Source organism: Thalassophryne amazonica, chromosome 11 (assembly GCF_902500255.1).
Source record: "Thalassophryne amazonica chromosome 11, fThaAma1.1, whole genome shotgun sequence".
Taxonomy (NCBI): domain Eukaryota; kingdom Metazoa; phylum Chordata; class Actinopteri; order Batrachoidiformes; family Batrachoididae; genus Thalassophryne; species Thalassophryne amazonica.
This window is the reverse complement of record NC_047113.1, coordinates 51763317-51787092: the sequence shown is the minus strand read 5'-3', so window position 1 is coordinate 51787092 and position 23776 is coordinate 51763317. Positions and strand designations below refer to the sequence as shown.

The window sequence follows — 23776 nt, the reverse complement described above, 5'->3', positions numbered from 1 at the left end:
GTTCTGATTGTCATCCATTCCACCTATAGTTCCGGTGATTAGTAGCTCTCTGAAGAAAGCTGACAGGTTTGACTACGAGCCCAAAACCGCCAGCAGGTTTCATATTTGGGCGACACCGCAAGTTTGCATTTTTAGATATATAATAGCCATATAACTAACAAATTATTAACCTTGCTTGTTCGGTCTGTACGAGATTATCAGACCTTTGTGTTTTTCTAATAGACCTTGCTCACGCTCAGTCCATACTGTCAACACCTCAGTCTGATATTTTCCCATACAGACTTCACGCTAAGTTAATAACCTTTTATTATTATTATCATTATCATCACGACTGTGATTTTTCAGCACGTAAGTCGCGCTGGAGTCTAAGTCACAGGACCTAACAAAATAGTATATATATATAAAAAAAGGCCATGACTTATATTCTGAAAAAATGGTGGCTCTTTGTATATTTTCATTCAGTCTGATAATAATAGATTGGGTATGAACTCGAGGTGTCCTTTGCAGAGCTCATTTACGTCACGAATTGCAATTACTCATTGACCTAAAATACAGAGCAGGGAATAAGCATCTGCAGATGCATGGTGGCACCGTAACTTACTTAACATGTCTCAGAAGACTACACCAATAGAGACTGAAGTGGCCCAGATTCAATATTTACACTACCCCATCTTTTTCACCTCTCCCCTCCCTGTGAGGCCATAAAATCTCAACCCATAACCCCTCCATCAGATATGGGAAAGTATCATATGAAGCTGTAGATCAGCTCAATATCTAATTTCTGGTCAAACAGTGAGGGCCAGGGTGGATATTGTGTCAGGGATCTCCAACATCTGAATGATACATACTGCTATGTCACAAGGCGTTACATGGACCATTACTAACCTGTATTCCATTTGGATAGAGAACAATTTTAAAGGTGGGATCCAGAACTGAAAACTTTAAAATAGCAACTGAAAAGAACTGTGGCTTGAAGCTCTGTTCGAGATATGGCTTTAGTCAAGTATCATCTGTTCATATTCACTCATCCAAATATATCACTTGACTTATGCAGAAAATATTCCTTGATATGTATACTGCATAGCTTTGCTACCATTTTTTATTATGTTATAAAGGTTTCTTTTTTATTGCGGCTCATGACCGCATATGACTGATGTGTTTCACTGCACATTTGTGAGCTTAAACTGTTATGAGTTTAAAAAAAATACACAATTAGGTGGCCTGTCTTCACAGAACATCACCCTGATTTATGCAAAAGCCTTGTGGAAATATCGCAAATAGATTTTTCCCCAGCCAGTTAAAAGACTTTTCATTGTCAGTTCAGCGAATACATTCCCCAACCAACCACAGGCAAAGCATGTATGTCGTGTAAATCTGTTGGGACTGCACGGAGGAGTGCCTACTTATAAAGGTCAGGCTGTGGCTGTTCACACTCAACAGTGGCGCTGAAAGAATCCAGATCCTTCTCCATGTCTGGCACTGTGTAATGTGTCTGAAAATTGAAGACACACAGAGGCAAGTATTCCTTAGCTCTCTTTCTATCCAAAATACAGCCAGCCAGCCAGCCAGCCAGCCAGACAGACAGAAATCTACACAACATTGAAAATGGTGACAAACGTGGTTAAATTGCCTTAGAAATTAACTGGAGTTTTAAAAAAAATTCAAGGCAAGGACAGACAGTAAATTATGAAAAAATTCATTTGCAAATCGCAAAATAAATTATTCCTAAAGTTTATGCAAACAAATACCATGATGATACTGTACACCATATAGCAAATTTAGAGGAACAAAATACTTTATGGTTGGATTCTCCATCCAGACTAGCTGTGGTCACAAAGCACGTTTCGTCATCTCGACTGGACTGCAGCAGTATTAAATCACAGGGAAAGGTCTCTTCCTCATCCACCTCCACAATATCTCCAACCTGGTGAGCAGAACAACAAAAATGCTACCTTTTAATGAGGTTTCACGGTTTTGCAATTACTACAAAGAGAATCTAAGCCTTCTATCCAACTTTAACTCATGTTGACACCAAATCAGTGTGATTTGTATTTTGACAGAAGGTAAAATTACAACCAGAACTACTTACAGAAGTTGTGGCCTAAAGGTTGAAGAAGCAGCCTCATAACTATTGTGTTGTGGTTCAAACACATGACTGATCAGATAAAATCAGGTGGAGGACGAAGAACAGTATTCCCTTCCCCTCATTATTTAAATTTCCAGCTCCTGAGTGGTCAAAACATATGTTCAGGTGTACTGAGAAGCAACCAGGGGAAACTGGAAATTTACACGTGTAAATAAGCTGTATGAAAAATAAAGTACTACTTTTAATGCAATGTCCCTGTGTAAATAAAATATCAAGTTTCCTGATCATGCGAATAGGATATCTATAAGTATACTAGGGTGTTTCACAGTTATACAGTAGGGGGTGGGAAGAAGAGACTACTATTTTTTATATCCAAAGGTAGGAAATAGGTCAACTTTATAATAAAAGAGTGAAAATTTTCGGCAGCTTCTTCAAAACTTTAAGCAGCTTCTTCAAATTTACATGACTTAAGTACATGAGCGTTAGAACAAAGTTTGCTTCTAAGTATTTCTGTCCATTTTTTTTTCTACAATGAGGTAAAACCTTTTGTAGAGTATGCCATCTGTGTACCTGGAAAATAAAATGGAAAAATTGTAAATGCAGGTTACAAGGATTACAACTCCTACAGTCCTTTAGCAATGAAGGTGTCATTTTAAATTGACTTTCAATGAATAATAAGTTACATTTTCTACAAATTGGTTTCTGCTTCCGATAGGAAATCAATAGCTCTACACTGTCCAGTATTAACACTCAAGCCCACAAATTACTCCAATTTCAAGGTAAGGAGTGATGTGATAATGTCACCAAAGACCAACCTCGAGAAAAAAAAAAACTAAACCTGGAAAGACTATTTGGTCACACAGTAGCCTAAAGGACATAAGCTAAATATCACTAGTCGCTGCATTTCTTGTTTTCATTGTACTGAAAACATACTAAACTGTGGTTTTTGTGTACAGTTACACATCTTTTTCTTTTTACACATACAAGTCATTTTGGATTATAAATTGCAGGACCTCCCATGCTAGTACAAAAAAAAAACAAAAAAAAAAAACTGCAATTTATAGTCCGGAAAATACCATACAAATGCTAGGAGAGAGCTTTTATTGTATTTATGTAAGCTTCCTTTGAAAATTGTTAAAATCTACTAGTCTACAAAAGCTCATAGGGTGTGCTTTCCTTGACAGATTTGTGAAATATCAACCTTCTTGAGGAGCGATGAACGGGCCACATTATAAGTGGCAGAAACATGGTGTCTTAGACCTTTCCCCAGTTGAGAGTTTTTCCAAGTTTACATAGACGATTTCATTTATACCGCTCTCAAACCATCTCTTCTGTCTGTTTAAAATGTGCATGTTATTGTCCTCAAAAGTACAAAAATTAAAGTACAGTGCAGAGTTCTGACCTGAGGTGTTGCTCAATCTATGCTGGACCATAGTTGTGTAGTGACCGTTTAGGTTCTCCAATGCAGAAGTCTGAGCACTCACCATAGCAACCAACAGCATTATCTATATTAGAGTCAAATGCTTTGGATAGACAAGAATCTGTCTTAGTGGGTTAACTGGTTTGAGTAAAAACTTTTCCAAAGATTCTCTTGAGCTTCTTATTTATACTATATATAAATGATATAAGTTGGGTGTCAAGAGTACTGAGGTGTGTCCTTTTTGCAGATGACACAACTGTGTTTTGTAGTGGTGATAATCTTGAACAGCTTTTGGATACGGTGGAAAATGAATTGGATAAATTCAAGGCTTGGTTTAACGCTAATAAATTGTCACGTCACCTTGGAAAAACTAAATGTATTATATTTGGAAATAAATTTGTACCTAAATGTAAAAATGTAACCATTAACAATATGGAAATAGAGACAGTGACTGAGAATAAATTCCTTGGTGTTATAATTGATAATAAACTCAGCTGGAAACCGCATATAAATTATATAAAATTGAAAATGTCAAAATCTATCGCCATCATGTACAGGGTCAAGTACACACTGTTACAGGAAGGATTACTCACTTTATATCATTCTTTAGTAGTATCATATATGACATATTGTGTGGAGTCTTGGGGTAACACTTATAAATCAAATACCAATCAAGTATTTCTCTTACAAAAACATGCCATTAGAATTATTTGTAACAAACATTATCTTGAGTCAACGCATTCTTTGTTTATGATTTTAAATTTATTGAAATTTAGAGATTTAGTGGATTATATCACAATACAAACTTTGTACAAAGCAAATAATCAAGCCTTACCACTTTATGTCCAGAACCTGTTCAAGATAAGGGATTCTGGATATAGTTTACGAGGATGTGCTGTATTTAAGAGGCCTCCCGTACGCACTAATATAAAGGGTTTTTGTGTTTCAGTTAAGGGGGTGAAGATTTGGTATAAATGTCCTGTTGAAATTAGATTATGTAGTTCTTTAGTTTGTTTTAAGAAACGTTATAAAAATCTATTAATTTCTGGATATATTGGAAAAGGAAATTGAATTTAATGTATAAATATGATGTATAAATTTGTTAATGTATGGTATGTATCTGTGGGGAATGTATGTATATATAGGAGTGTGAGCAAAAATGGATATGTATTTATGAGTCCTATTTTTTTTTGAGTATAAGTGTAAAATGTGTTGGACTGGATTTTTGGTATAGGGGTGGGTAACTTATAAGCTTTGCTTCTTCCCACCCCTTTTCAGACACACAGTGCAAATTTTGGTTTTGGTTTTTGTTTTGATATGTTGTGTCTGTACTGTGTTGATGCTGAAATAAATTTCATTAATTCATTCATTAATTCATTCATTCATTCATTGCTGGATCTAGATGCTGAATTGTCAAAGTTGCAATTGGAATATCCACAACTGCATTCCATTTTCCCAGTGGAAGGTCACGCACAATTAATTTTTATGAGTTTGATGCTAAAGTTTGGTTCAGTCAGTCTAATGACCTAAAAAAATGAGCTGAACAAACAGATATGTGCTGAGCTGTACTTGCAACAGGCATGTGACTCAAAAATGTTACCACAAACACATTTAACCTTTTGAAATAGACATTTTACTGAAGCAACAAATATACAGATTTGCTACTGCAAACAGGATTTCCACTAGGACCACCTTGTTGGTCTGGTAGTGACCATGCAGACCATGCAGTACCGTATGTCCTGCTATTTGTGAATTCCAAACACGTTCATGTTAGACTACACCACGTACTGCTATTTATTTCAGGAAGTGGCATTTTTGAATACAAGCTGGTAACCACTCTTTTTGGATAGAATAAACTGTCCTGAATCTTGAAAAAATGGATACCAAGCTCAAATAAAAAAAAAAAAAATTCTTTGGAAAAATGTACTTCGAAATGTATCCTTAAATAGGCAAAATTTCATAGTACAACCCCTGGCAATAATTATGGAATCACCGGCCTCGGATGATGTTCATTCAGTTGTTACATTTTTTAGAAAAAAAGCTTTTCACAGACATGACACAAAACTAAAGTCATTTCAAATGGCAACTTTCTGGCTTTAAAAAACACTAACAAATCAAGAAAAAAAAAAATTGTGGCAGTCAGTAACGGTTACTTTTTTAGACCAAGCAGAGGGAAAAAAATATAGACTCACTCAATTCTGAGGAATAAATTATGGAATCACCCTGTAAATTTTCATCCTCAAAACTAACACCTGCATCAAATCAGATCTGCTCGTTAGTCTGCATCTAAAAAGGAGTGATCACACCTTGGAGAGCTGTTGCACCAAGTGGACTGACATGAATCATGGCTCCAACACGAGAGATGTCAACTGAAACAAAGGAGAGGATTATCAAACTCTTAAAAGAGGGTAAATCATCACGCAATGTTGCAAAAGATGTTGGTTGTTCACAGTCAGCTGTGTCTAAACTCCGGACCAAATACAAACAACATGGGAAGGTTGTTAAAGGCAAACATACTGGTAGACCAAGAAAGACATCAAAGCGTCAAGACAGAAAACTTAAAGCAATATGTCTCAAAAATCGAAAATGCACAACAAAACAAATGAGGAACGAATGGGAGGAAACTGGAGTCAACGTCTGTGACCGAACTGTAAGAAACTGCCTAAAGGAAATGGGATTTATATACAGAAAAGCTAAATGAAAGCCATCATTAACACCTAAACAGAAAAAAACAAGGTTACAATGGGCTAAGGAAAAGCAATCGTAGACTGTGGATGACTGGATGAAAGTCATATTCAGTGATGAATCTCAAATCTGCATTGGGCAAGGTGATGATGCTGGAACTTTTGTTTGGTGCCGTTCCAATGAGATTTATAAAGATGACTGCCTGAAGAGAACATGTAAATTTCCACAGTCATTGATGATATGGGGCTGCATGTCAGGTAAAGGCACTGGGGAGATGGCTGTCATTACATCATCAATAAATGCACAAGTTCACATTGATATTTTGGACACTTTTCTTATCCCATCAATTGAAAGGATGTTTGGGGATGATGAAATCATTTTTCAAGATGATAATGCATCTTGCCATAAAGCAAAAACTGTGAAAACATTCCTTGCAAAAAGACACATAGGGTCAATGTCATGGCCTGCAAATAGTCTGGATCTTAATCCAATTGAAAATCTTTGGTGGAAGTTGAAGAAAATGGTCCATGACAAGGCTCCAACCTGCAAAGCTGATGTGGCAACAGCAATCAGAGAAAGTTGGAGCCAGATTGATGAAGAGTACTGTTTGTCACTCATTAAGTCCATGCCTCAGAGACTGCAAGCTGTTATAAAAGCCAGAGGTGGTGCAACAAAATACTAGTGATGTGTTGGAGCGTTCTTTTGTTTTTCATGATTCCATAATTTTTTCCTCAGAATTGAGTGATTCCATATTTTTTTCCCTCTGCTTGGTCTAAAAAAGTAACCGTTATTGACTGCCACAATTTTTTTTCCTGATTTCTTATAGTGTTTCTTAAAGCCAGAAAGTTGCCATTTGAAATGGCTTTAGTTTTGTGTCATATCTGTGATCTGCTTTTTTTCTACAAAATTAAACAACTGAATGAACATCCTCCGAGGCTGGTGATTCCATAATTTTTGCCAGGGGTTGTATTTCAGTATTTCAGCCAACGGCCTTTGCTAATGATGTCTAGCATGTACAATGTGATGTTATATTGCTGTGTCAGTTTTGAATATTGTTTAATAATGTAATAATAAGTCTTGCATTTGTGCAAAAGCAGCAGGACATGGTCGACGTCTGAATGACAGCTCATAAAATGTGTTCTCTCACCAACAAGCATGCACGTTGTTATTATGTGGATGTTGAATATGTGTTTTTAATTCTTATTTTGGTCTAATGTTCATTTATGTTCTAGGGGTTGGTTAGGTTAGACCTTACTTGTATGAAGTGCCTTGAGGCAGCTTTGTTGTGATTTGGCAGTATATAAATGAAACAAATTGAAAAGAATTGAATTACGTGTTGGTCACGATTTCAAAAACATAACCTGGACATCAGAATACATGGACCGTTTAGTTAGTAGTTTGTTCCTCATAAGCTTTATTCCCGTGACCACTGTTAAATAAGTTACAAACATCAGTTATAACTTCTTAATGAAATGGTATAGAACATGTAGAAGTGAAAAATTAAGATGATCATTGTGTTTACTCAACATTTTAAGAGTAATATATTTGTCATGATGTTATTCAGGAAAATACATAGAAATGTTGAATGTTTTACTTAACATTTGATGTTTATCTACTGTTTACGTTTCTTGTCCATTTAGAAGATAAAAATAAAAATGTTAGCTTAGTATTTTTTCATGAGCTGGACCATTTGAACAAGTTAAAAACAATACGAATATACTTCTACTCAAAAATGGCAGTTAACCTTTTATAAAGCCACTTTTCATGAATTCTGTCTAGACTATGTCACGCAGACAGCAAATTTTCTTTGGCCATGTCTCCATTCACATATTTATTCAAGTGGTGTTTACTACACAGAAAGCTGCTGAAACGTACCTTGATCTTCTCACTCTCTTTACGTATCCTCCGGCCTCCTTCCAGCACCGTCACTGGGTACTTATTCACCTCTTTGTCAGCTTTATGTCTCAGCCAGTCCTCATATCCCTGCAGCAAAATATTGAAATTGTAATTGCTTTATTTTTCAAATGTAACAAAAGCACCTTTATCACATATACAAGTACACATGGAACACATGGCAACTCCCAATAATGGCATGTGAGAGGTCTGTTGGGTTCTCACAATTTACAAGAGTGCAAAATGAGGATCTCTACAGTAATTTAGTGTGTGCAATTAGCACATCAGCGGGATCAGGCACAGTATCTACTGTAGTACAAGAGGACGATGACAGACTAGCAGTTTATAACAATAAAATGGCAAGAATTTTACAGATAATTAAAAAAAAAAAGTTAAAAATGCTCTGGAGATGCCATGCAGTGAGACAAAGTGTAGTGTAGACTTCAAAAATATCTTAAAATAGCAACACTGATAAAGAAGATGGTGCAGTGATGCAGAACTGAAGCCAACGTGTGTGCCAAGGCAGCTAGAGCCAGAAAGCAGGTTCACAAGGAACGGTGATGGCAGAGATAGCAAATGTCTCCTTGCAAGATCCAGAGAAATGTTGCCAGGAAGATGGAAAGGAGAGGCATTCCATGTACAATTGGAAGAACTGTATACTTCTTCACAACATGACTATGTCAGGCCATTTTAGCATCCCAATTCAAAAACTGGCCAACAGCACTGTAGCAGTATCAATGTGTCCCACATATTTTGTAAAGGAAGCCCACCCATTATTGTACATTTCAAAGCCCTGTCAGCGGGCTAACGAAAAGTACAATCCTAAAACAATACATCTAAAGCTGGGACATGGTACAAAACAAAGACACACTCCCCTTGATGATATGCATCTGTGTAACAGAGTTGCTCTCTCTCTCTCTCTCTTCATTTGCTCAGACTCCCAGAGAGCCCATTTCCTTTTCACCCAAATCAGAATTCACCACCGAAGCACATTAATGTAGAACCAAAGAGAGCTTTAGCCACAAAATTCACAGCAAGGGAGTTACTATATGAAGGAAGGGTAAACTTATGTGTGATATAAGAGGAAGATTATAATACACTCACTGAAAAAATGAGGATATGAGGACATTAGAATTGAAACAAAAAAATGTATATCAACATCCATGTGGTGCAGTGTCATACCTGCTTGATAGCTGTCACAGTAATCACAAAAAATAAAGGTAGACCACTGGTGACTGGGCTGGTGGGGGTGTCCACTATCACCTAGGGAAAAAAAAACAGAAAAATCACTTCTGAGAAATGCTAAGAGGACAAGACAAATTTTGTTCTGAACAGGGAGGGGGTGAGGTTCTACTACACAGGAGTTTTAATCAAGGGGCCAAAAGATCAAGCGATTAACCTCCAGGTCAGCTATGATGTGTGTCAAGAAGTAAGAGCCAACACAGAACATTTTTGGACTCGCTTCACCAAGCTGTGTGTGTAGATAGTGTGAGGGAATTTAGTGGATGGCGTGCATGTGGTCCATATCTGTACTCAGCAGGGTTGTAACAATATGATCAGCTAACAATTAATTTCACAGCTGTATGTTTTTCATCAAATCTTGAATAGAGGGAGGTGGGGAAAAAGTGTTCATATTTATTCCTCTCTTTCTACAAAATGGGCAAACATGTTTTAATATAGATTTCAGTGCAAAATGCAAAAAAAAAAAAAAAAAAAAAAAAGGATAATTGGCAAATAATAATAAAAAAGCCTTTTAAATAAAGTATTAAGAGTAAGAGATCTAGTAAGTGAAGTCCAGTCAGAGCATGCTCTGGTGCTGCACTTTGTCCTAACACCATGGAACCCTCCCAGGTCCTGGATGGCAACCACCCTTACAGACATCAATCTTATCTAGTAAGATGAGTTCATACTAATCATCCCCCACTGGAATATTAATTTTGAGCCTAACCTTATGCCAATATACACACAACCATATATACACGTCCTCTATTTGATCCATGAAAAACATACTTAGAAATGTATGTATCCCTAAAGAGGCAAAAATTCATATTTCAGTGTTTCAACCAATGCCCTTTGCTAATGATGTCCAGCATGTGCAACGTGATCTTATATTGCTGTCTCAGTTGTGAATATATAATTGAAATGTAATCAGCGTGCAGACCTCAAAAACTTTTAAAATATGACTGGAGAGGAAGGAGTAAAAGCGACAACTGACCAATCACAGCCCTTGCGGTTTTGGTCGTTTCGAGAGGGTTCGCAGCCATGCAGAAGGCTCTGATGTAAAGTAAAGATGGGGCAGATCAGATCCAATATCGGTATCGGCGTCCGATACCAACATATTTCACACATCGGGAATTTCCGATACAACCTGCAGAGTTTTCCGATATAGGAAAACTCTGAAACATCTGTGACCACAAGTGTTGCTTTGCTGCAGAGTGCGGGGAAGAGAATTTCTAAACAGAGGTGTGTCTCTCACTGAGACGCAGTGCTGTAATGTGAGACATCTCTGTTTGAGTCTCTTCCGCAGTTAGCAGATAGCTAACAGGCGAACATTGAGGAATTCTGTCACCGACATGTCAGCTGAACACCGCAAATTCAAGACAGCAACATGAAATGTTTGCAAAGCCTTTGAACTGAGAAGCGGATGCCCCGTTGTGACCTGAATCAAACATTTGAGAAAGCGCCACATTAAACAATGCAAGGATTTTTTAACCAGAGCAGAAAGACAAAATCAGCCAGGGTACAATGATTTACTCAGACTGACTTCAAAAATTAGTAAATTAAGTACTTTTTTTGTGTGTGTGTGTGTGTGTTTTTTTTTTTGGGGGGGGGGGGGGGGTAGAAATGAGGAAAAGCACTCTGTGACCATCCTGAAAATGCCTCAAGTAGTCAGAGAGGGTGTGCCATCTCGTGTTTAAGAGATGAAACTTTAGCCACTGACCCAACAACAAATAAATGTACTTATTTCTTTCACTAAAACATCAAATCTAGGCTTGCATCTTAGATGTGCTTTCTGGCAAATTGTCGCTGAACTTTGAGGTCTCCTTTTTAAGAAAATCCTTCTCTATACCACTTCATCATGAAGCTGTATAACTAAAGATACAAAATACAGTGGGGAAAATAAGTATTTGACCCCTTGTCAGTTTTGCAGGTTTTCCCACCTACAAAGAATGGAGAGGTCTGTCATTTTTATCGTAGGTATACTTCAACTGTGAGAGACAGAATCTAAAAAAAAAAAAAAAAATCCAGAAAATCACATTGCATGATTTTTAAATAATTAATTTGCTTTTTATTGCATAAAATAAGTATCTGACCCCCTACTAACCAGCAAGAATTCTGGCTCACACAAACCTGTTAATTTTTCTTTAAGTAGGCCTGTTATTCTGCACACTTTACCTATATTAATTGCACCTGTTTGAATTTGTTACCTGTATAAAAGACACCTGCTCACACACACAATCAATCACACTCCAACCTGTCCACCATAGCCAAGATCAAAGAGCTGTCTAAGGACACCAGGGACAAAACTGTAGACCTGCACAAGGCTGGGATGGACTACAGGACAACAGGCAAACAGCTTGGTAGAAGACAACAACTGTTATGATTATTTATTAGAAAGTGGAAGAAACACAAGATGACTGTCAATCTCCCTCGGTCTGGGATTCCATGCAAGATCTCACTTTGTGGGTTAAGGATGATTCTGAGAAAGCTCAGAACTACACGGGAGGACCTGGTCAATGACCTGAAGAGAGATGGGACCACAGTCACAAAGATTACATTAGTAACATGATGCTGTCATGGTTTAAAATCCTGCAGGGCAGCAAGGTCCCCCTGCTCAAGCCAGCACATGTCCAGGCCCGTGGTCAGATGAGACCAGAATAGAGCTTTTTGGAATCAACTCCACTTACCATGTTTAGAGGATGAGAACAACCCCAAGAAAACCATCCAAACCGTGAAGCATGGGGGTGGAAACATCATACTCTAGGGGTGCTCTTCTGCAAAGGGGACAGGGTGACTGCACCGTACTGAAGGGAGGATGGATGGGGTCATGTATTGCAAGATTTTGGTAAACAACCTCCTTCCCTCAGTAAGAGCACTGAAGATGGGTCGTGACTGGGTCTTCCAGCATGACAATGACCCCAAAAACACAGCCAGGGCAACTAAGGAGGGGACATGTAAGAAGCATTTCAAGGTCCTGGAGTGGCCTGGTGAGTCTCCAGACCTGAACCCAATAGAAAATCTTTGGAGAGAGCTGAAACACCAAACCTGAAAGATTTGGAGAATATCTGTATGGAGGAGTGGACCAAAATCCCTGTTGCAGTGTGTGAAAACCTGGTCAAGAACTACAGGAAATGTCTGACCTCTGTAATGGCAGACAAATGTTTCTGTACCAGTTGTTAAGCTCTGTTTTACTAGGGGGTCAAATTCTTATTTTATGCAATAAAATGCAAATTAATTATTTAAAAATCATACAATGTGATTTACTGGATTTTTTTTTAATTCTGTCTCTCACAGTTGAAGTATACCTATGATAAAAATTACAGACCTCTCCATTCTTTGTAGGTGGGAAAACCTGCAAAACTGACAAGGGGTCAAATACTTATTTTCCCCACTGTATCCTCATATGAAAATAACAATGACAATAATATTAAAGGAAACAGAGCTCTGGTATAGGAATAAAATCATATTGGCAGATATACAAATTCATGTTTCGGGATCAGATCGGAAGTGAAAAAATGTGGATCGGTGCATCCCTATTCTAAAGCAGTTGTCTTTGGTTCTTCACACTGAGGGATATGTGTGAAACTTAACACCATATTACAGTGCAGACAGCAAGCAGCATTTTGTTAATAATCACTGGCCTTGAATAAGAGCCTGCCTCATTTAGATGCAGTGTCTGAGCACGATTTGAAAAAATAAACCATATGTCTATTAATCAAAGAAATACAGTATCCACTTTTCTCAAATCGGCTAGTGTCAGTGCTGAACTTGTGATCCTACTCTAGAAAGGGTTATTTTAGAGTACAACAACGACTGGGGTATCACTGAGATATTATTTGTTCCATGCGCTGAGAAAGGTGCATGCCATGATTATTGTTAACATTGTTGAGTCCCAGTTCCTAACAGGAATGGTCTGGCTTTATGCCCAAGAAGTCAACCATCAACTGGATTCTAGCTCTGAATACTCATTGAATGCAAGCACAAATACCAGTTATGCATCTTTGCACCCTAGGCTGATTTTCAAAGCATTTGACTCTGTTGACTGGGCTGGAAATTCACAGGATACCCACTAAGTTGCTTGACATCATACAGATGCCACACACAGACACTGCGAATACTGTGCAGAACAGGGCAGAGTAGTAGTAGTTTGATGGATGTATATGTTGTGTGGCACAAGCACATGCTCCCAAACCCTTGCATGACCATTTCCCAATGAAGCCTATAAAAACAACATTGAGTCATGTTCTACGACATAATCTGAAAGGTTTCAGACAAGATTACAGATTACCTTTAAAGCATTAAAGAAGTTTTATTTTACTACAACCCCTGGCAAAAATTATGGAATCACCGGCCTCGGAGGATGTTCATTCAGTTGTTTAATTTTGTAGAAAAAAAGCAGCAACTTTCTGGCTTTAAGAAACACTATAAGAAATCAGGAAAAAAAATTGTGGCAGTCAGTAATGGTTACTTTTTTTTTTAGACCAAGCAGAGGGAAAAAAATATGGAATCACTCAATTCTGAGGAAAAAATTATGGAATCATGAAAAACAAAAGAACGCTCCAACACATCACTAGTATTTTGTTGCACCACCTCTGGCTTTTATAACAGCTTACAGTCTCTGAGGCATGGATTTAATGAGTGACAAACAGTACTCTTCATCAATCTGGCTCCAACTTTCTGATTGCTGTTGCCAGATCAGCTTTGCAGGTTGGAGCCTTGTCATGGACCATTTTCTTCAACTTCCAACAAAGATTTTCAATTGGATTAAGATCCGGACTATTTGCAGGCCATGACATTGACCCTATGTGTCTTTTTGCAAGGAATGTTTTCACAGTTTTTGCTCTATGGCAAGATGCATTATTACCTTGAAAAATGATTTCATCATCCCCAAACATCCTTTCAATTGATGGGATAAGAAAAGTGTCCAAAATATCAACGCAAACCTGTGCATTTATTGATGATGTAATGACAGCCATCTCCCCGGTGCCTTTACCTGACATGCAGCCCCATATCATCAATGACTGTGGAAATTTACATGTTCTCTTCAGGCAGTCATCTTTATAAATCTCATTGGAACGGCACCAAACAAAAGTTCCAGCATCATCACCTTGCCCAATGCAGATTCGAGATTCATCACTGAATATGACTTTCATCCAGTCATCCACAGTCCACGACTGCTTTTCCTTAGCCCATTGTAACCTTGTTTTTTTCTGTTTAGGTGTTAATGATGGCTTTCGTTTAGCTTTTCTGTATGTAAATCCCATTTCCTTTAGGCGGTTTCTTACAGTTCGGTCACAGACATTGACTCCAGTTTCCTCCCATTCGTTCCTCATTTGTTTTGTTGTGCATTTTCGATTTTTGAGACATACTGCTTTAAGTTTTCTGTCTTGACGCTTTGATGTCTTTCTTGGTCTACCAGTATGTTTGCCTTTAACAACCTTCCCATGTTTGTATTTGGTCCAGAGTTTAGACACAGCTGACTGAACAACCAACATCTTTTGCAACATTGCGTGATGATTTACCCTCTTTTAAGAGTTTGATAATCCTCTCCTTTGTTTCAAATGACATCTCTCGTGTTGGAACCATGATTCATGTCAGTCCACTTGGTGCAACAGCTCTCCAAGGTGTGATCACTCCTTTTAGATGCAGACTAACGAGCAGATCTGATTTGATGCAGGTGTTAGTTTTGGGGATGAAAATTTACAGGGTGATTCCATAATTTATTCCTCAGAATTGAGTGAGTCTATATTTTTTTCCCTCTGCTTGGTCTAAAAAAGTAATCGTTACTGACTGCCACAATTTTTTTTTCTTTTTTTCTTATAGTGTTTCTTAAAGCCAGAAAGTTGCCATTTGAAATGACTTTAGTTTTGTGTCATGTCTGTGATCTGCTTTTTTTCAACAAAATTAAACAACTGAATGAACATCCTCCAAGGCCGGTGATTCCATAATTATTGCCAGGGGTTGTACAAGGTATGCCATAATCACATGGTACTTCAACCTTTAACCAGGTCGGAGCAGTGTGGCACCATCAAGTGCACCACTAGTAAAGACTTTACATACCTGTGATCAAGCAACTGCAGTTCAGTCCATACAGAGGACATAGAGAGGAAAAGACATTACTCTGTTTCATTATCTGCTAAAAATCTGCTTGTCCAAATAATGGACACGTGTAGGTTCATTTCAATCCGGAGTCACTTTTCCTGTTTAAAATCAGTGAATGTACTCCAGCATCTGAAAAGTGATCCTCCAGAGTCCTCATTTAGAGTTGCAATTACTTAATGTTCTTTGCCACATATATGTATTTTGTAGAGTGGCTGTTTCTTCATAGCAAAACTTCATGATACTTTTTTATCAAACTAATGTTAACCCCCATTAGTTTAACATTCACCAAGTGACATAGATAGTCACCCTTCACACTAAAGACGTGCCACAGCTTTGACCACAGTATTTTTACTGTGAAGCAGAAACAAGAAACCATTCCACAATTTCCTTTCTTCCTGCAACAATAAAGTTGTAAAAGGCCAGCTGTCTGCAGGACACACACACACACACACACCCATTTGATAGTGTACGAGTGCCGATTTTCATACTCAAGCCCCGGCAATGGTTGCTGTACAAGGGGAAATGGTGAAAAAAAAAAACTAGACAAATGGCTTCTTGCTGCCATATTTTAACTTGCATAGGTCAAGTAAAATACAAATGAAACTATGATCACATTGTTTATTAGTCAAGGTGATTTTAGATGAAACTTCACGCCCAAGGTCATCCAAGGCCCAAGGTAAATATGGCCACCAGGGGGCCAAGTCTTTGAAACCTTGTGTCTGTGGTAAAACCAATAGAATAGAATAGATCCCTTTTTTGCCCTCTGCATTTAACCCATCCTAATTACAGTTAAGCCCCTTTCACACCAGCGCAAACGTAGAGTTGCTCATTGTGGCGTACCTACTACACCGAGTTATGCAGCTCTAGACAGCTCAGCGCCAAGGTTTTGCTTCCCAACGCAGCAGGAAGCGGATGGTTAAGCAAGGTGGACGAAATTAAACATGTTTTTTCTGCATAGAGCAGTGGACACAGAAAGCATTTCGTTTTAAGCAAGTCTGCGCTTTTGCATGCAAGTCTGCGCTACACTGAGCTACTGCATCCAAATCTACACAAGTGTGCACTGTAGAAACTGAGTCGGTGGCTCCAAATGTTGTGTGGCAGAAATGGAAGCCAGTTTGTGAGCGCTGCTGTGGAGGGAGACACGCAGCTCCTCCACGGGCAGTGCTGGTGTGTGGTGTGGGGCTTCTGCCGCTGCGTGTGATGGGGCGAGTGCAGCTGCTGTCATGCCATGGTGCTGGCCGGCCAGGAAGAATTTGTCAGCGTCCTCTGCCAGCGCATGGCAGTCCGTGATCGTGGTATTGGCCAGCGCTGAATGTACCTGAGGGAGTTGGTTCACAAAAAAGTCTGGCTGGTGTCCTTCCAGGAGCTGCAGCATTCTGTCCATGAGCTCTGAGGGCTTACTGTCCTCCAGTTTGTGCAGAGAAAAGAGCCTGCTAGACCTTTCAGCGTCTGACAGCTCAAACGTTTTGAGGAGGTGATCCATGATGGCTGCGTATATCTTCACAGCGGGTGGGGGGGGGGGGGGGGGGGGGGCTTTGCCTTGTTGTCGTGAAGCTCCTGAGGGCCAAGACGATATAATAATATTTTGCGTCATCTGCAGTGATCTCTCAGAGCGAAGTGCGCCTCGGTGTGTGCAAACCAGGGGGCAGTTTACATAAGCGTGACTTTGAGCATCAAGTGTAAAAAGGTTTCAGATTCATGTGTGAACAGGTTTGATCCACGCAGCCCGCAGCGTGTGTGATCCAACGTGCACGCGAGTCTGTGATAAAATGATCCACACAGCCCGCAGCGTGTGTGCATGAGCAGGCAGGGATCCATCCGTTTAAAATTCACATCAGAAAATATTCTTTCAACTCATGAAATGGATTTATTTCGAAATCCAAAGAACACAAACAGCAGGTCTCTCTCTCTCATGGTCAAACAAGAAGCGTAATGTTTAAGTATGAGAGTTTAAATGGCAATATTTTCCTTTTAGGTGTGGGGAACACACAACAGACTCTGAACTTTGTGATCTGATGTTATAAGCCGTGACGAGACAGCAGTGTTTTCCAAGCACAGCAATGTGTTCTGCATAACCAGTAGGAGTGAACTGAAAAGGAGTTGAATTGGTTTTACACACCGGCAAGGGCTACACGTGACAGTACGCATACATTAAAAGCAAAAATACGCAGCTGCAAGCAAATCTACGAATGCAACAACACACGATTACACAGGAAAAATGCTGAGTATGCGCACATTTACAGTGTACTCTAAATACAACACAATGCAACTCCACGTTTGGGCTGATGTGAAAGGGGCTTTAGACACAATCCAATCACTAGGATCAGTGGGCAGCCACAGTCCAGTGCCCGGGCACCAACTCCAGATGTAGAGATACTGCCTTGGTCAGGGGCAGAGAAAGGAGCAGACCCTAAATAAACATACTTTTGATTGTGGGAGGAAACTGGAGTGCCTGGAGGAAACCTACACAGACACGGGGAGAACATTCAAACTCCACACAAAGGGCGGGAAGCGATCCCACAACCTGCTTGCTCTGAGGCACCAGTGCTAACCACTAAACAACCGTGTTGTGAGGGGCATAGATTGTGCTGAAACTTGTTACTGTAGTTTATATGTTGCCAAGACCCTGCACTTGTTCGAATCAGGCTGGGTAATGCAGGGCTAGGATCAATATAGGGCTTGTTTTTACACATTTTTGTAGTACACTGTACCATGGTACTTCACGGTTTATTTATGAAGGCCTATAATGAGAATTGCTGTAAAACCAATGACCACGTAATCAGAAGTAATATTTCACCACTTGGCCTGACAAACTTGCACATTTGTGAGCCCCATAAACCACTTTAAGATGGATTTAACCTGACACTTCCAATCCTGCAGAATGCAGGCTGGTCGGCCCCTGAACCACAGCGCATATTACAGTACGCTCAGACATGACACTTCTGGCTTGTTGGTATTCAGACCAGAGCATTACAAGGTGCCAGACATTAGCACAAGGCAGAGGAGAATTGTCTTTTAAGGCAGTTTTCAATATTTTCCAGACCTGCGCTCAGAGAAAAAAATTCTTTGCACCCTCAGAGACACACAATCAAATATACGAGTATATTCAGTATCCATGTTGTTCATCCTTCCTGTGGGAAGATGACCATCTTCATCTAGAAACATCAGTGGAAAGGTGTGTGCAAAGATGACTGATTAGGCCCATCTGTGCAAGAAAGGTTCAGGCACAATGGTGACAAGACAAATTCAGCATCCATCCATGTTCATATCACACATCTGCAACTAGAGGTGTGAGAGCTGATGATTTCATATTGCAGATTATTATAATTTGGCATACGATCTGATGTTCAGAGGGATTGTACAAAACACAAGAATAAATAAATGCATAAATAAATAAAAACTGACCAAGCCTTCCTGCGCCATATGAAGTAAGCAAAAGCATGACTAAGCAAAAGCATGAATGGTTGTGAAACAATTAGGAAGCTGCTCTTTAAATGCACTATGCATCTCAGAGGTGTAACATCTTTGGTAAACAGAATAGAATGAGGAATAGAGACAAGGGCACAAATATCCTAAATGCAGCAATACAGCAGAGGAGCGACAAATCGCTTCAGGGCACAACCTTCAGAAAAAAAATCAGTGCAAAAATCTGTCAGGAGAACTGTAGAGCTGCAATGATTAATAGATTACTAATCAACTATTAAATTAAATACAGTAATAGTTTAGATTTTTTTTAATCCAAATTCTCTGATTTCAGGTTCGTAAATGTGAATATTTTCTGGTTTATTCTACTGCGATGTCTGTTAGAAAAGTAACGGACCTTTTTATTTTTTGCAATAACCTTATGGATTTGAATCACGTGTGATTGCATCAGCCAAGCTTGAACCTTCGTGCGCATGCGAGAGTTTTTTCACGCCTGTCGGTTGCATCATTCGCCTGTGAGCACGCCTTGTGGGAGGAGTGGTCCACCCCCCTCGGCGGATTTTTATTGCCAGGAAAATGACGGAGCGACTGCCGCTTTGCTCCATCAACATTTTTTCAGAAACTGTGAGAGACAGCCAGGTGGAAACCATTCGGAAAATTCAGATGGCTTTCGGTGAAAATCTTATGGGGATCACACAGATTAAGGAGCATTACAACCGGATTAAAGATGGCCAACAGCGGCTGAGGGCGCGTCGCGCTTCGAGCGGCCATCGACAGGCTGAAACGACCAGATCATTTCCAAAGTGAAGGCTGTGTTGATCCGGGACGTTGTCTGACTACCAGAGAAACAGCAAGAGAGGTGGACATAGCACTTTTTCGGCACATTACACTGTTACAGGAGAATGCAAGAATTTGTAATGAAAGACGTGCAGTGGAATTCGCGAGTCAGGACAGAGCCGCTAATGGCGCAGAACAAAAGGCACCTCCGTGTTGGAAGTTTCACGGGACATGCTCAGGTCTTCCACCATTCGGAAGATTCAGATGGCTTTGGGTGGCTTTTCAGCCGAGTGAGTATCCGAGAAATTGTCGAAGAGCTGAGCATGTTACAACATGTCCTGTGAGACCAACACGGAGGTGCTTTCGTTCTGCGCCATTAGCGGCTCCGTGGCGAATTCCTCCACTCCTGTTTTCATGACAAAATCTCCTTTAACAGTGGAATGTGCCGGGAAAGTGCTGATGTCCACCTTTTCTGCCATTTCTCTGGTAGTCAGACGACGTTCCGGATCAACAGCATTCAGCTTGGAAATGATCTGGTCGTTTCAGCCTGTCCATGGCCGCTCGGAACGCGGTGCACCCTCAGTCGCTGTGAGCCATCTTTAATCCGGTTGTAATGCTCCTTAATCTGTGTGATCCCCATAAAATCGTCCCTGAAAGCCATCTGAATTTTCCAAATGGTGTCCACCTGGCTGTCTCTCACAGTTTCTGGATAAATTTGATGCACCGCTGCTCCAGCCGTTCAGACATTTCCCTCACAATGAAAATCCGCCGAGGGGGCTGGACCACTCCTCCCACAAGGCGTGCTCACAGGTGAATGACGCAACCGACAGGCGTGAAAAAACTCACGCATGCGCACGAAGGTTCAAGCTTGGCTGATCCAATCACACGTGATTCAAATCCATAAGGTTAATGCAAAAACTAAAAAGGTCCGTTACTTTTCTAACAGACCTCGTACTTTCTTGAATCCTCTCTGTCAGTGAAGTGAATATGTTTGAGCTCAGCTGTGGACAAAACAAGACAACTGAAAGAGTCATCTTCGACACTGGGAAACATTATCACTTTTCACCATTTTATAGACCTAAACAATTAATCGATCAATTGGTTTATTTGTTCGATTAACCAAATATGAAAATAATCAGTTGTAGCCAGAGAGAACTGTGATTCCATCCCAAAGGATTGCCACATGATCTTTTTGCCAGCCCCGCCCCAACATGCATGCAGAAAATACAAAGGTAATGAGATGCACGCCAATGCAAGTATTACACTAATTACAATTGAGTGGGGGGGACAATTTAAATGCTGTAAAAATGAACTTGTGTACACTGAACATTTGGACAAATGCAAATTTCGAGGGGAGTGCATTATATTTGCAGTAGCAGGTGATTCCTTTTAGACAGAAAGCAAAGTAACTGCTTTGCTGCAGCACATATAAAATGCCAAAGGTTAGATTACTTGAAAAGAACAGCATGTGTACGGCAAATGATAAAGGTCACAAAGCTTTCTCTGAAAAACTCACTACACTGGGTTAATTACAGTACAAACACACACACAAATAAAAAAAAATCATCTAGCTCAGTGATTTAGCTACATGATTAGTGAATAACAATTCCTGGTCAGTTGAACATGCCTTTATGCACAGAGACAACCAACATGGGAGAAAGAAGAACATTATTAATAGTAATTTCATTCTCCGCCATCTGGTGACATCTTTTGAAGGCTATATGATTACAAAAATTAAAATAAGAGCATTAACTGAGGACAACATGCCTCTCTGATGCAGCAGAACGATGGCGAAATGTGATAATGTAGTGATCTTGACCTTAACATTTTAATTTTGATCCATTGTTGCCACTTCAATGATATTTTTTGTGTAAAGTGATAAGAGCTGCATCTTATAGCCCGGTCACATGGCACTAATGAAGGACACCAAAGACAAACTGAAACAAGAAATCTGGACTTTCATTGACTTTCTGAGACACTGTTTAGCCATCGTCCAGCTTCGTTTCTGTAGCTGGCACTTCGTCAGAATTTTTAAAACTGTTGAAAAATGTGAACGAATCCTGAAGACAACCTCAATTCATCTGTATTCCATTTTGCTTTCTGTGTTGACAGTTCCTCAATGTTTGTGTAGTTCCCATACAGTCAGCGTTCCGTTTGTCATCCAATATCTTGCATGAACATTGACGATATCTGAACGGTTCAATAACTAAAGATACGACGTGCTGAACGTGACCCATCCATATTTGGGATGAAAAGCAACATTTTCATACAGAAACAATAGCGGCAAGGTTTTATCAACTATTTTAACTATTTACGCGGGTACACACATACGTTGTCAAGAGAACTACAACCCCAATTCCAATGAAGTTGGGACGTTATGTGAAATGTAAATAAAACGGAATACAATGATTTGCAAAATCCTCTCCAGCCTATATTCAACTGAATACACCACAAAGACAACATATTTAATGGTCACGCTGACAGACTTTTTGGGGCAAATATTTGCTCATTTTAAAATGGATGCCTGCAACACATTTCAAAAAAGCTGGGACAGGGGCAACAAAAGACTGGGAAAGTTGATGAATGCTCAAAGAACACCTGTCTGGAACATTCCACAGGGGAACAGGTTAACTGGAAACAGGTGAGTGTCATGATTGGGTATAAAAGGAGCATCCCCAAAAGGCTCAGCTGTTTACAAGCAAAGATGGGCCAAGGATCACCACTTTGTGAACAACTGGGCGAAAAATAGTCTAACAGTTTAAGAACAATGTTTCTCAACATTCAACTGCAAGAGATTCCATCATCTACAGTCCAGATTATAATCAGAAGATTCAGAGAATCTAGAGAACTTTCTACACACAAGCAGCAAGGCCAAAAACCAACACTGAATGCCTGTGACCTTCCATCTCTCAGGAAGCACTGCATTAAAAACAAACATCATTGTGTAAAGGATCTTACCGCTTGGGTTGAGGAACACTTCAGAAAACCATTGTCAGTTAACACAGTTGGTCGCTACATGTACAAATGCAAGTTAAAACTCTACCATGCAAAGCGAGAGCCATACATCAACAACATCCAGAAATGCCGCCGCCTTCTCTGGCCCCGAGCTCATTTGAAAAGGACAGACGCAAAGTGGAAAAGTGTGCTGTGGTCTGATGAGTCCACATTTCAAATTGTTTTTGGAAATCATGGACCTCATGTCCTCCGGACAAAAGAGGAAAAGGACCATCCACAGATTTTTACCAGAGCAAAGTTCAAAAGCCAGGATCTGTGATGGTATGGGGTGTGTTAGTGTCCATGGTATGGGCAACTTACACATCTGTGATGGCACCATCAATGTTGAAAGGTACATCCACGTTTTGGAGCAACACATGCTGCCATCCAAGCAGCGTCTTTTTCAGGGACGTCCCTGCTTATTTCAGCAAGACAATGCCAAGCCACATTCTGCACGTGTTACAACAGCGTGGCTTCGTAGTAAAAGAGTGCGGGTATTCGACTGGCCCGCCTGCAGTCCAGACCTGTCACCCATTGAAAATGTGTGGTGCATTATTAAGTACAAAATACGACAACGGAGACCCCGGACTGTTGAACAACTTGGGGTTGTAGCTCTCGCAGCTGCGGGTGGCTGTGGTGAGTACGGACTCACTGCAGAAATGTTCACAGGCTTGTGCTCTGTCTGATACCCGCTCATGTCATCATGAATGTTTCATTTTGATTTTGTTTATAAAGCGTCAAGGTCGCTGTTCGCTTAGTTTTCCTTTTCTTAGTTTCAGTTTCGTTTCGTTCTTTTATGCGCTCTGGACTCGGAGGCTTTTCGGTGATGGGAAAAGTCCACTTTTTCTCGACAATTTGTGGTTTTGTGAATTTTTCCTTCGTTCAGCTAATGCCACATGGCGGGTGACCATGCCCTTACATTTGACAAATGTTTGATGTGTAACCACATCGTGCAGCTGCTGTGAAGAAAAAATAAATAAAAAAAAATACATGCTGCGACAGGAACACAGCAGCTTTCACTCAATGACTGCTAAGATGGGGCCTAGGCCCCATTACCCTTAACAGGACTAACCGGGTTCAGAAACTGAATGAATGAATGTTTTAGAGACTAAACATATCAGGCACAGCACTGTATTTAGAATGGGATAAATGCCTTTTGTTGCCTCGTTGGTGCA

At 39.9% G+C, this 23776-nt stretch overlaps 1 protein-coding gene across 10 annotated transcripts in view; it reads right to left on the bottom strand.

Annotated features, from left to right (window-relative positions):
- Positions 1–23776, bottom strand: part of atp11c (ATPase phospholipid transporting 11C) — a 140211-nt gene that overhangs the window by 36722 nt on the left and 79713 nt on the right. For all 10 annotated transcript variants that reach the window (XR_004563607.1, XR_004563609.1, XM_034181660.1 and 7 more), the window contains exons 4-7: positions 9267–9347; positions 8067–8174; positions 1796–1924; positions 1404–1492 (exon numbers count right to left, since the gene is read on the bottom strand). Coding sequence is in view for 8 of the 10 variants with exons in the window: in XM_034181660.1 (XP_034037551.1) it covers positions 1404–1492; positions 1796–1924; positions 8067–8174; positions 9267–9347 (407 nt within the window). In the remaining 2 variants the exon portion in view is untranslated. The remainder of the gene's footprint in view (positions 1–1403; positions 1493–1795; positions 1925–8066; positions 8175–9266; positions 9348–23776) is intronic.